General features: G+C 44.3%; 1 protein-coding gene across 5 annotated transcripts in view; it reads right to left on the bottom strand.

The window, feature by feature from the left end:
* Positions 1-12,500, bottom strand: part of LOC115179645 (tensin) — a 210,765-nt gene that overhangs the window by 49,472 nt on the left and 148,793 nt on the right. For all 5 annotated transcript variants that reach the window (XM_029741292.1, XM_029741293.1, XM_029741294.1 and 2 more), the window contains exons 8-13: positions 6,963-7,012; positions 5,678-5,849; positions 5,471-5,521; positions 5,160-5,282; positions 3,148-3,212; positions 1,280-1,363 (exon numbers count right to left, since the gene is read on the bottom strand). In XM_029741292.1, coding sequence (XP_029597152.1) covers positions 1,280-1,363; positions 3,148-3,212; positions 5,160-5,282; positions 5,471-5,521; positions 5,678-5,849; positions 6,963-7,012 — 545 coding nt within the window. The remainder of the gene's footprint in view (positions 1-1,279; positions 1,364-3,147; positions 3,213-5,159; positions 5,283-5,470; positions 5,522-5,677; positions 5,850-6,962; positions 7,013-12,500) is intronic.

The raw sequence follows: 12,500 nt of genomic DNA, 5'->3' as shown, positions 1-12,500 counted from the left end.
GTTAATGATACTAATGATGATCATGCAGAGTGTGACCTCTGTTCCAGAGGTCGGCCCATCTACCCACCACCCCTGTGCTCCCCCCGCACTCCGCTGGCAGCCGCCAGATGGTTCGGTCTCCCAAATGAAATTAGGTCGGAGCAGGAAGCAATCACAGACCAGCTGGGTTGTGTAAGGAGCTCCCTGTGTAACAGCGGGGTCACGCCGGAAAACACGGCCACACAGATTCTGACATATTACAGTTACTACTGTACATTATATATATATATATATATATAATGTTGGGCTGCCACAGAGATCAAGTCTGGATAACCATCCGCCATTTTGGCTCAGAACATTCCACTCAAGGATCTAACCTAGATTCTAATCTAGAGTGGAATTTCCTCACAAGAATGTTGATGATGATTTGATAGTGATGCCTCAGAACAGAAGTGAGTGTTTCTCCATGTGGTGCGTTTCTACGGCAGTGGTGTAGCAGTGCTGAGATCCACCCCCCCTCCCAATGTTAATGTCATACATGCCAGACCATAATAAGTTCAGACTGCGGGGACCTGGCTGAGGGATAATTATATCTGAGTAAGGAAACAGCAGCTGGTCAGAGGCCAGGCCTAGTGCTGCTACTGCTGTTGTTGCCTGCTGGATACACCTGGGGTTCCCTTATCTGCCACAAACTATGGATCCCAGGTCAGTTTGTATTTACTCAGTAATGACCTATGGCTAGGACTGGGTTAGTGAGATCTGACCCTAAATCAGTTCTATGCGCCACTAAGGGTTCCCTTACAAAGCCACCTATTCAGCATGCCAGATCACTGAAGAGGGGAGGAAGGAACGATGGATAGTAGTGTTAGAATGAACTCTGAAAACCATGTGACCTTTCAGCTCTCAGTGGAATCCTGGAGAATAGAAAAAGCTGCTAGGCTTTCCAAAAAACATTATTCATCAATTATGTCAATTAGGCTTCATTGGGAGGATTAAGGGAACAAAAAGACAGAGGTATTTCCTGTTTGGGACGCACTGGGAGATAGGGACTGAGGAAAGGAGAGGACAATAGCCTTTGAAACAGTGAGAGTTACACCAGGTCATCGACTGACTGGATTCCACTCTGAGAAGTCACGCCCATCTCTTTACCCTTGTTGACTTCTTCAATGAACAGAATGAAGGATACACATTCTAAGAATGGAATCCAGTCGGTTGCTCTCACCAAGGGATCAAACTCATCCAGCCTATAGGAAGTTGTTGGGTGCAAAAACAGGAAGTGAGGTAGTAAGTGGTAACTGACCTTCTCTGGGACGGTTGACCCACAGGAAGTGCTTTGTCTTCGTAGAAGCGCCTCATGGCGAACCTGTCCAGTGCCTGGTCAGCACTGAAGACCACAGGAGAGACAAAGGTCATGATCGGCTCTTCTTCACTGAACACATAGAATATACTATACAATAAGGTTGCCCTGAAATGACCCTGAAAAGTGTCCTTACGTTGTCTTCTCCTTTAAAAAACATCCTTAATCGACCATGTCCCTTAAGAAGTGTCCTTAATCTACATTTTTTCATCTTTTGCCATCCCCACAATGCTACAGTATCCCAGTATTATTATCTGATCAATGTACAGATGTAGGATCTTAATTTGATCACCCTGTTGCAGGAAAACTTTCCTGAAATGCAGTAAATGTTTAACTTGTAGTGTATTCGAGGTTAAAAAGTATTCTGAAGTTCAAACATGTCCATGAATTATAATCCACATAATAATTCACATTTCCTGTTGCTGCAGGATTATTTTCCTTCCGTAGCAAACTGTCTCAAATGAAGATCCTACATCTGTAACATGTAACGTTTGTTCATGAGTGTACTGTTTACTCTTCTAGAATGCCACTGACTCTCAAGCATTAAGCAAGATAGAACTGTCTCGAGTATCAAAGAAACAAGTGTGATTTGACCTTTGTTATTCCTTAGTGAAAGTGTAAGATTGTAAACCCCATCCCCCACCCTGAAACATCTGGAGTCTTTACAGGGTATGACATATTTAAATGTTCCTCTTTATTAACCAAAAATACACCAGAGCCTGAACAGGATGTCTTGGCATAACAACCACATCAGTGTTTCATTTGAGGCCTGCTCCCGATTCCCTTTGGCCTATCTATCTGTTACAGATCTACGTGCTTGCCCTGACATCACCCCATGTTTTTGTCGATAACTTGACCGACATCTCAAGGAGTGAAGCCATAGAAATCAGGGTTGGGGTGAATACGAATGGAAGTTGGTCAATTCAGGAAGTGATTTGAATTTAAAATCCCCAAATGGAAAAAGCTTTTGACATATATAGCTTCTCATTTTTAGCTTATTGACAAGTCAATTAAAATAGATGCCCTTTTTGAATTACTGAATTAAAATGTCAGTTTACTTCCTGAATTGACTGCCTTCAATTCAAATGGACCACAACACTGATAGAAATCTAAAATGAAATGTATAGAATGGACAAATGTCTGTTTGTATTCATCTGGAAATATCTGGGAACTTTAAGGATGTATGGAACTTCAAGCATGGTGGTGATATTGAATGAATACATTGTTCCATGTTGACTAATAACAAACAGGGTACATGAGGTCAGATGGTCTGCAGTCAGAAGTCAGAAGTCTCTGGTACCTGGCTGATATGTTGACTAATAACAAACAGGGTACATGAGGTCAGTTTGTCTGCAGACAGAAGTCTCTGGTACCTGGCTGATATGTTGACTAATAACAAACAGGGTACATGAGGTCAGTTTGTCTGCAGACAGAAGTCTCTGGTACCTGGCTGATATGTTGACTAATAACAAACAGGGTACATGAGGTCAGTTTGTCTGCAGACAGAAGTCTCTGGTACCTGGCTGATATGTTGACTAATAACAAACAGGGTACATGAGGTCAGTTTGTCTGCAGACAGAAGTCTCTGGTACCTGGCTGATATGTTGACTAATAACAAACAGGGTACATGAGGTCAGTTTGTCTGCAGTCAGAAGTCTCTGGTACCTGGCTGATATGTTGACTAATAACAAACAGGGTACATGAGGTCAGTTTGTCTGCAGTCAGAAGTCTCTGGTACCTGGCTGATATGTTGACTAATAACAAACAGGGTACATGAGGTCAGTTTGTCTGCAGTCAGAAGTCTCTGGTACCTGGCTGATATGTTGCTGTAATGCATGTAGGCAGCCACCACCACTCCAGTCCTCCCACGGTTCCCCTGCAGAAAGAGAGAGAGAGAGGGGTGGGGGGGGGGAGAGAGGGGGGAGAGGGAGAGAGAGAGGGGGGAGAGGGAGAGAGAGAGGGGGGGAGAGGGAGAGAGAGAGGGGGGAGAGAGGGGGGGAGAGGGAGAGAGGGGGGGAGAGAGAGGGGGGGTAGTGGAGAGGGAGAGAGAGAGGGGGAGAGAGTGAGATATACTTTTTGAGAAAGAATACATGGCTATTTTTAGTTACACACTTTAAGGTCAAACAATGTTTGTACCTGCAGTGTAGACATGTAAATGCTGTACAGTGAGTTAGATTTAAGCGACCAGGCTATTTTCAAGCCAAACTGCCACAGATTGAATTTGATCAAACTGCCTGGTTCCATTTATCACAATGACATTGTTTGTGGTCAAATCCAACAGAAGATAGAAATGCAACACTACCGGAGAAACCTTTGACCCTCAACTCTGAAACAGCCCGTGGAACATTTCTGACTGAGGCGATAATAAATAGCATTTAATCAAATGAGGCGTTTCTGAATGGAACAGTTTTTCCATCTTGACCAAAAGCTTCAATTTCAGGATGAGGGGGAAAATAAGCGTTGGTAACCATGGGGATGCTCTGTTTGCTACCACTTGTTGTACATATTGAATAAAATATTCCCCCACAGACTTATCAAGTTACTACTCACTATTCAGCTACATTGACTCAAAGTCTTTAACACCGATTGATAGAGACTTAGATGACGTTTTTAAAGTCGTTTTTTTGGGGAGTTACTGTAGTTGACATTGGATCATTCATGACAAGTTGTATGATGAATCATTGGGCCTGAGCGGTTGGGGGAGAAGGATGTGCTGCCAAAACACAGGCAGCAGCAGCAACAGTCTCTATTAGAATCAAATGACTCTCATGTTCACTGGATTTCTTTGTGATATACGGCTTCAGTCTAACAGTCTGCAGTTAAGGACCATTTAAGTGTTTTACCAGCAATACTAGAATGTGGAGGACTTGTCTTCCAACTACAAGACAGCAAGATTATCCCACTTTGTCCAATGAGGTACAGGGAAACAGTTTGGTGCCTTTCCTTTTCGACCAATGAGCTAGGGAGACAGTTTGGTGTTTTACCTCCTCACCAATGAGAATTGAGGACATATATAGTAGAGTATTCAAAGGGGACTTTCTCCCTGGGGCCTGGCTGTCTCCTTTCACACTCTTCAAACAGAGAGCACCCTCTACTGTCCTTAACACAGTGGACCACGGCATACTGTAACACTCCCGGGAAGAAACCCTTCCTTCCTCCCTTCCCTGGAGTGATCAGTGATCTGTAAGACTACGGGACCCTGTTCCAATACTTTGACTATGTATCCTTCCTTCCTCCCTTCCCTGGAGTGATCAGTGATCTGTAAGACTACGGGACCCTGTTCCAATACTTTGACTATGTATCCTTCCTTCCTCCCTTCCCTTCCCTGGAGTGATCAGTGATCTGTAAGACCACGGGACCCTGTTCCAATACTTTGACTATGTATCCTTCCTTCCTCCCTTCCCTGGAGTGATCAGTGATCTGTAACACTACGGGACCCTGTTCCAATACTTTGACTATGTATCCTTCCTTCCTCCCTTCCCTGGAGTGATCAGTGATCTGTAAGACCACGGGACCCTGTTCCAATACTTTGACTATGTATCCTTCCTTCCTTCCTCCCTTCCCTGGAGTGATCAGTGATCTGTAAGACCACGGGACCCTGTTCCAATACTTTGACTATGTATCCTTCCTTCCTCCCTTCACTGGAGTGATCAGTGATCTGTAAGACCACGGGACCCTGTTCCAATACTTTGACAATGTATCCTTCCTTCCTCCCTTCCCTGGAGTGATCAGTGATCTGTAAGACTACGGGACCCTGTTCCAATACTTTGACTATGTATCCTTCCTTCCTCCCTTCCCTGGAGTGATGTGTCAGACCACCTACCTTGTTGTGAAGCACCACTACATTGTGTTGGTCAGCGTTGAGCCAGGTGTCCATGGCCTTGCACATGCTGCAGATCTTATCCAGGGCCGGAGCATAATGGTCTGGCCAGCCAAACTCCAGCACCTACAGGGGGCCACACAGACCACTATCACATATCAAAACTTCCACCACTACCATTGCATTTAGGAAAGGTGTGTGTGTGTGTGTGTGTGTGTGTGTGTGTGTGTGTGTGTGTGTGTGTGTGTGTGTGTGTGTGTGTGTGTGTGTGTGTGTGTGTGTGTGTGCGTACGTGTGTATTTGTGTGTGTATACCTTGTGGTTAAGCTTGGTGATGTCATTCCTCCGCTCACTTAGGTTGAGGAGCTGAAATCACAAAATCCACACCAATAAGAATGACCTAACGATTCCAGGAAACAGTTGTCCATCAGCAACAGGACGTGACAGGGTGCATGAAAAGCCACCACACCAACAGACAGGCCCGGTAGTGAGGTAGAGCAGTGGCAGGACAGGGGATCTCACCAGATAGTGTTCCCCGTGTTTGGAGGCCAGCATGGAGGCCACCTCCTTGATGTTGGAGGTGTAGCTGCGCTCCTCCGCTCCGCTGGGGAAGGAGACAGAGATGATCCTCTCGGTGATGTACACCAGGTCCACCTCATAGCTCTCCTCCATGGCCTGCAGCAGACTGACACTGCTGGGGAGAGGAGAGAGGAGAGAGGAGAGAGGAGAGAGGAGAGAGGAGGGGATAGATAGTTAGAGAAGTGATGTACACCAGGTCCACCTCATAGCTCTCCTCCATGGCCTGCAGCAGACTGACACTCCTCGGGAGGAGGGGGAGAGGAGGAGGTGAGAGGAGAGAGGAGATGAGGGGAGAGGAGAAGGGAGGAGAGGGGAGAGGAGAGAGAGTTAGAGAAGTGATGTACACCAGGTCCACCTCATAGTCCTCATCCATGGCCTGCAGCAGACTGACACTCCTGGGGAGAGGGGGGAGAGAGAGAAGAGGAGGGGAGAAGAGAAGAGGGAGGAGGGGATAGATAGTTAGAGAGGTGATGTACACCAAGTCCACCTCATAGTCCTCCTCCATGGCCTGCAGCAGACTGACACTCCTGGGGAGGAAGATACTTAGAGCTCTGACAAAACGTTTCAGAGTACTGAGTGCTGATCTAGGATCAGCTTCTCTCTGTCCATATAATCTTGCTCCTTATGATCTACAAGGTCAAACTGATCCTAGATCAGCACTGCTACTCTGTATGAATATGGCCCCTGATATCTTACAGGGTTTGTACATCAGCACTAGTCTATAAAGCTCTTCCTTGGTGGCTCTTGTGTGTGGTATCTATTATCTATCATATCTTTGACGTGTGAGTCTTCAGTACTGACAAACCGATGTGATTTATATGTCTATGGTAATTGGAAGTGGTGTCATATGATATCACACATGTTTTCATAAACATCTTCAATCCTAGCTCTTCAGTTCAGAACAAAGTGTTCTGGAATGAACCAAGCTGGTATTGCACAATCATTGTGATCAGTTCCCCAAATCCCGACTGCCAGATGGCTGTTAGATGGGAAACGTAGCTGGAGAAACAGGCATGGTTGTCACAGTGATCTGACAACAGGATAGAATACATATCGATGGGTTTTTGATAGGCCTGTGTCCATGGATTTCAGTGTGTGTTGAGCTCTATGGGTATCAATGAACCGAAACGCGAGGTCAGAGAAACAGGTGTAAACGTGGCCGTATACTGCAGTAGATGAGGAATAGTGACAGCCTGGATAGAGAGGGAAAGACAGTGGTCTCTCTTACCGTGATGACCTTCGTCTAGTCTGCTCACTCTTACAGGACCTTGGGGTTCCCTACAGAGAACACAGAGAAGGTACAGCACACACTCAGTCTCCTTGATCAACTTGGCATTGTTTGCGTTTGATGTAAGTGTGCGAGTGAGTGTAATACACAACTGCATTGTACATTCCACATTAAAGCCCACTGCATCTGGTCTGCAACTATATCAAATCCAAACACAACTGGATAGAATTTAGCCATGATGAGATGCGTCCATTGCTTTGAAATAACATGATATCCCTGGGGCCTTACTTGTACCCAGTGTCCCCCATCCTCAGTCTAACTACAGAGAGAAAAGCAGCGGAGAATATCGAGGATTCATTTCAACAACGAGGGTGATTAGCAGTAGACAATAGATCACAGTGTTCAGACACAAAGTGCTGTGTTCTAAAATAGATGCTGTAGGACAGCTGGTGCTTTAAACACATAGTATTACCATGGTATTGGCCTGTCTATGACCCTGGTGACAGGGTGGTGATGGGTTGGTTGGTTAGTGGCATGTGGCAACAGCCTTAAACAGCTTTCTTTGCTCGTCGCCTCATCTCCTCGTCTCCTTTCCTGCATGGTAACGTAATCGAGCAACATTAGGAAACATCTAATTACTGATAATTGGTTGTTTCCTGTTACAGTAATCTAACTGACATCACATATTTGGCGTGTCCTGCAACCAACCAGCCAACCAGCACACTCATGGCAAAGGTTGAAATGTTCAGTTTGATACGCTAGCAAATTACTATATGTTTGAAATGTGAAAATACCCAAACATTTAAACTTAGCCTGTACAGTACATAGCTGTCTGTCTGTCTGTCTGTCTGTCTGTCTGTCTGTCTGTCTGTCTGTCTGTCTGTCTGTCTGTCTGTCTGTCTGTCTGTCTGTCTGTCTGTCTGTCTGTCTGTGTTTGACCCTTCTGTAAGAGTTACATTGACATCTACGCCCTGCCATCTGTCTGTCCATGGTCACGAAGACAGGGAGATGAGGACAGGGAGACGTCTACCAATACTGGGACATCACTAGGGCTGTCTTTAGTGATTCAACATCCTTTTTACCACAAGGCAAGCACTGACTTCCCCGTCTGGCTGGAGAACATACACAGCACTATGTGAAGGAGAATAGAGAGGACCTGAACAGAACAGAAGGTTATGTACACAGTACATAGCTCTGTGTTGCCATTGTTCCATTCATTTCTCTGTGATGAAACTAATTCTAGTCAGGCAAAAGGAAAACCCATTATTCATAGTGATGTGACTAGAAACAGATGCTGCCTGCTGGAACCAGGGACACTGTTGCTCGAAAACTGCAACAATATGTCTGTTCACAGGGGACAAGTGTCGCAATTACGTGAGAACAAGGTCTCTTGCATCACACACATGGCATGGACACACACATACACACGCCTGTATACACACGCAGAACTAAACGTGTACACACAACACAACCACCAAGCCTCTCATACAATCTATGTCCAACCGTCCACACACACACACACGCACGCACGCATGCACGCACGCATACACACACACACACACACACACACACACACACACACACACACACACACACACACACACACACACACACACACACTTTTGTTTCATCAGCTATAACTCAGAAAGATATCCCTCCGTTTGCATGTGCGCGTGCGTGCGTGTGTGTTTGTGTGTGCGCGTGCGTGTGTGTCCTGCGTTCCCACCTCAGTAATACTCATCACAGTTATCAAAACCAGCTGTAAAGATCCACTACCCAGCAGGACCAACAAACTACCAAGAAGAGAAACACAGAGACAGGAGGAAGACATTCAATGAAAGACTACAACACAGAGAGGCAGGAGGAAAACATTCAATGAAAGACTACAACACAGAGAGACAGGAGGAACACATTCAATGAAAGACTACAACACAGAGAGACAGGAGGAAGACATTCAATGAAAGACTACAACACAGACAGACCGGAGGAAGACATTCAATGAAAGACTACAACACAGAGAGACAGGAGGAAGACATTCAATGAAAGACTACAACACAGAGAGACAGGAGGAAGACATTCAATGAAAGACTACAACACAGAGAGACAGGAGGAAGACATTCAATGAAAGACTACAACACAGAGAGACAGGAGGAACACATTCAATGAAAGACTACAACACAGAGAGACAGGAGGAAGACATTCAATGAAAGACTACAACACAGACAGACCGGAGGAACACATTCAATGAAAGACTACAACACAGAGAGAACGGAGGAAGACATTCAATGAAAGACTACAACACAGAGAGAACGGAGGAAGACATTCAATGAAAGACTACAACACAGAGAGAACGGAGGAAGACATTCAATGAAAGACTACAACACAGAGAGACAGGAGGAAGACATTCAATGAAAGACTACAACACAGAGAGACAGGAGGAACACATTCAATGAAAGACTACAACACAGAGAGAACGGAGGAAGACATTCAATGAAAGACCAAAACCACCAAAGAAGCTTAGATAGTAGACGTTTAACTGTGTTGACTGAAGGAAAAAACATGAAGGTCTTGCTGTTTATGATTACAATGGTATGTACCCACTGGGATAATTTTGTTTTTAATCAATGTTGTTTTCATGTCATTTCAACCCAAAAAACATGGAAAACAACGTTTAACCTAAAACCAATGACTTGGTGACATTTTTTTGTGATTTCACATTGACTTCACAATAGTTGACAACTCAACCAAATATAAATCAAAACTAGACATTGAGCTGACGTCTGTACCCAGTGGGTAATGCAACAACGTATGGACAAACTCATTATTAAAGGGGAATTTCACCCAAAATATACAACTTCCTATTCCTCAAGGCACCCTAGATACCCTAAGTACACCCAAATACAAAGTAGGGTATTTGACACTAAACAGCCAGATTTGCCCGTCATCCCACCAGGTACACTTCCAGAGTGGGCGTGGCCTACCTTAAATAGGTACTCAGCGCTCCGCCTCCAGGAATTGCGGAAGGAGGCGAGGCGCCTGCGGAGGGCGCCACCTGAGGTCATGGCTGGACTGGTCTGGTCCGGACTGGACCAGGGTCCCTCTCGCTCTACCCCTTCTGCGTTCGCCCTATCACCCTGGCGAAGGCTTCAATGACCAAATGCCTTGGTTGTCAATCACATAGAAACACCTGGAGTCTAATATCCATATTCGTTTCCTTCCAAGAGACGACGAAGATCTTGTATATGTCCAGTTTGTTCTTTGTTGTTTATTCCTTTGTCATGATGGGACTCTCCTCAAAAAGTGTCAGCCCCAAAACAGGTTCCAGTTCAGTCTTTAACTCTCTCGCTCTCTATTCTTCTCCTCCGTGCCTCTCGTTTGTCTTTCCCCTTTGTGCTTATTCTTTCTCTCCTCCCGCCCACTTTTGGTTTCTCCCTTCCCTCTTTCTTATTATCCCTCATTATTCCTTCTCTCTCTCTCTCTCCCTCCCTCCCTCCCTCGTTCTCTCTCTCTCTCTCTCTCTCTCTCTCTCTCTCTCTCTCTCTCTGTGGTTTGTGTCTGTGTGTGCGTGTGGTCCCCCTCTAAATACTACAACGTCTCCAAGTGAATGAAATGTACTTATTGTAAAGCGACACCACCACATTGTGATAGAGTGAATGCCCTGGAACAGTGGGACTACGAGAGGTCGTCTGTTGGCTAACACTCTTCCCGAAACCCATCCGTTGACCCTTAGCTACCAATTACACATTTTCAGAGTAATTCCAGAGAGAGCTGTTGTTTCCCTCTATCATATATATTTGTAACCCTTACTGCTCCCTCTAACACTGTTATATACCAGTGATTCAGAGTTGAGAGCAGAAATACTTTCTTCCAGTGCTGACAGAGGTCAGAGAGAGGGGAAGAGCTGAGGAATACAGGAGACCACTGAAACCAGATTACAGAGAGAAAATAAAGTGAGGAGTAGGAACCACTGTGTTAGGTAAGTGTGTGTTAGGTAAATGTGTGTTAGGTTAATGTGTGTTAGGTTAATGTGTGTTAGGTTAATGTGTGTTAGGTAAATGTGTGTTAGGTAAATGTGTGTTAGGTTAATGTGTGTTAGGTAAATAAGTGTTAGGTTGATGTGTGTTAGGTTAATGTGTGTTAGGTAAATGTGTGTTAGGTTAATGTGTGTTAGGTAAATGTGTGTTAGGTTCATGTGTGTTAGGTAAATGTGTGTTAGGTAAATGTGTGTTAGGTAAATGTGTGTTAGGTAAATGTGTGTTAGGTTCATGTGTGTTAGGTAAATGTGTGTTAGGTAAATGTGTGTTAGGTAAATGTGTGTTAGGTTGATGTGTGTTAGGTTGATGTGTGTTAGGTTGATGTGTGTTAGGTTGATGTGTGTTAGGTTCATGTGTGTTAGGTTCATGTCTGTTAGGTTCATGTGTGTTAGGTAAATGTGTGTTAGGTAAATGTGTGTTAGGTAAATGTGTGTTAGGTTAATGTGTGTTAGGTTGATGTGTGTTAGGTTGATGTGTGTTAGGTTGATGTGTGTTAGGTAAATGTGTGTTAGGTAAATGTGTGTTAGGTTGATGTGTGTTAGGTTGATGTGTGTTAGGTAAATGTGTGTTAGGTAAATGTGTGTTAGGTTAATGTGTGTTAGGTTAATGTGTGTTAAGTTAATGTGTGTTAGGTAAATGTGTGTTAGGTAAATGTGTGTTAGGTTAATGTGTGTTAGGTAAATGTGTGTTAGGTTGATGTGTGTTAGGTTAATGTGTGTTAGGTAAATGTGTGTTAGGTTAATGTGTGTTAGGTAAATGTGTGTTAGGTTCATGTGTGTTAGGTAAATGTGTGTTAGGTAAATGTGTGTTAGGTAAATGTGTGTTAGGTAAATGTGTGTTAGGTTCATGTGTGTTAGGTAAATGTGTGTTAGGTTAATGTGTGTTAGGTTAATGTGTGCTAGGTGTCACGGTCGTCGTCGGTGAAGGAGGACCAATACGCAGCAGGTACGTGTATGCTCATCTTGAGTTTTATTGACTACAAAAAATGAACGTACAAAAATAACAAAGAAACGAACAAACAACTACAAACAGTCTGGCCAAGCTAAGCTTAACACAGAACAATCACCCACGAATAACAAACAAACACACCCTAATATATGGGACTCTCAATCAAAGGCAGATAGACAACACCTGCCTTCAACTGAGAGTCCCAACCCCAATCAGCACAACATAGAAACACACTCACCAGACTACACATAGAAATACATAAACATAGAACATCAACCCAAAACCCCGGAAATACTAAATCAAACCCCCCTTTGAACACACACACCACCCTGAACCACATAAAACAAATACCCCTGCCACGCCCTGACCAAACTACAAAACAATTAACCTTATATACTGGCCAGGACGTGACACTAGGTAAATGCGTGTTAGGTAAATGTGTGTTAGGTAGATGTGTGTTAGGTAAATGTGTGTTAGGTTCATGTGTGTTAGGTAGATGTGTGTTAGGTAGATGTGTGTTAGGTTCATGTGTGTTAGGTTGATGTGTGTTAGGTTA

The sequence above is a fragment of the Salmo trutta genome, chromosome 39 (genome assembly GCF_901001165.1).
Source record: "Salmo trutta chromosome 39, fSalTru1.1, whole genome shotgun sequence".
In the NCBI taxonomy this organism is placed as follows: Eukaryota; Metazoa; Chordata; class Actinopteri; order Salmoniformes; family Salmonidae; genus Salmo; species Salmo trutta.
This window is presented reverse-complemented; position numbering and strand designations above follow the sequence as displayed.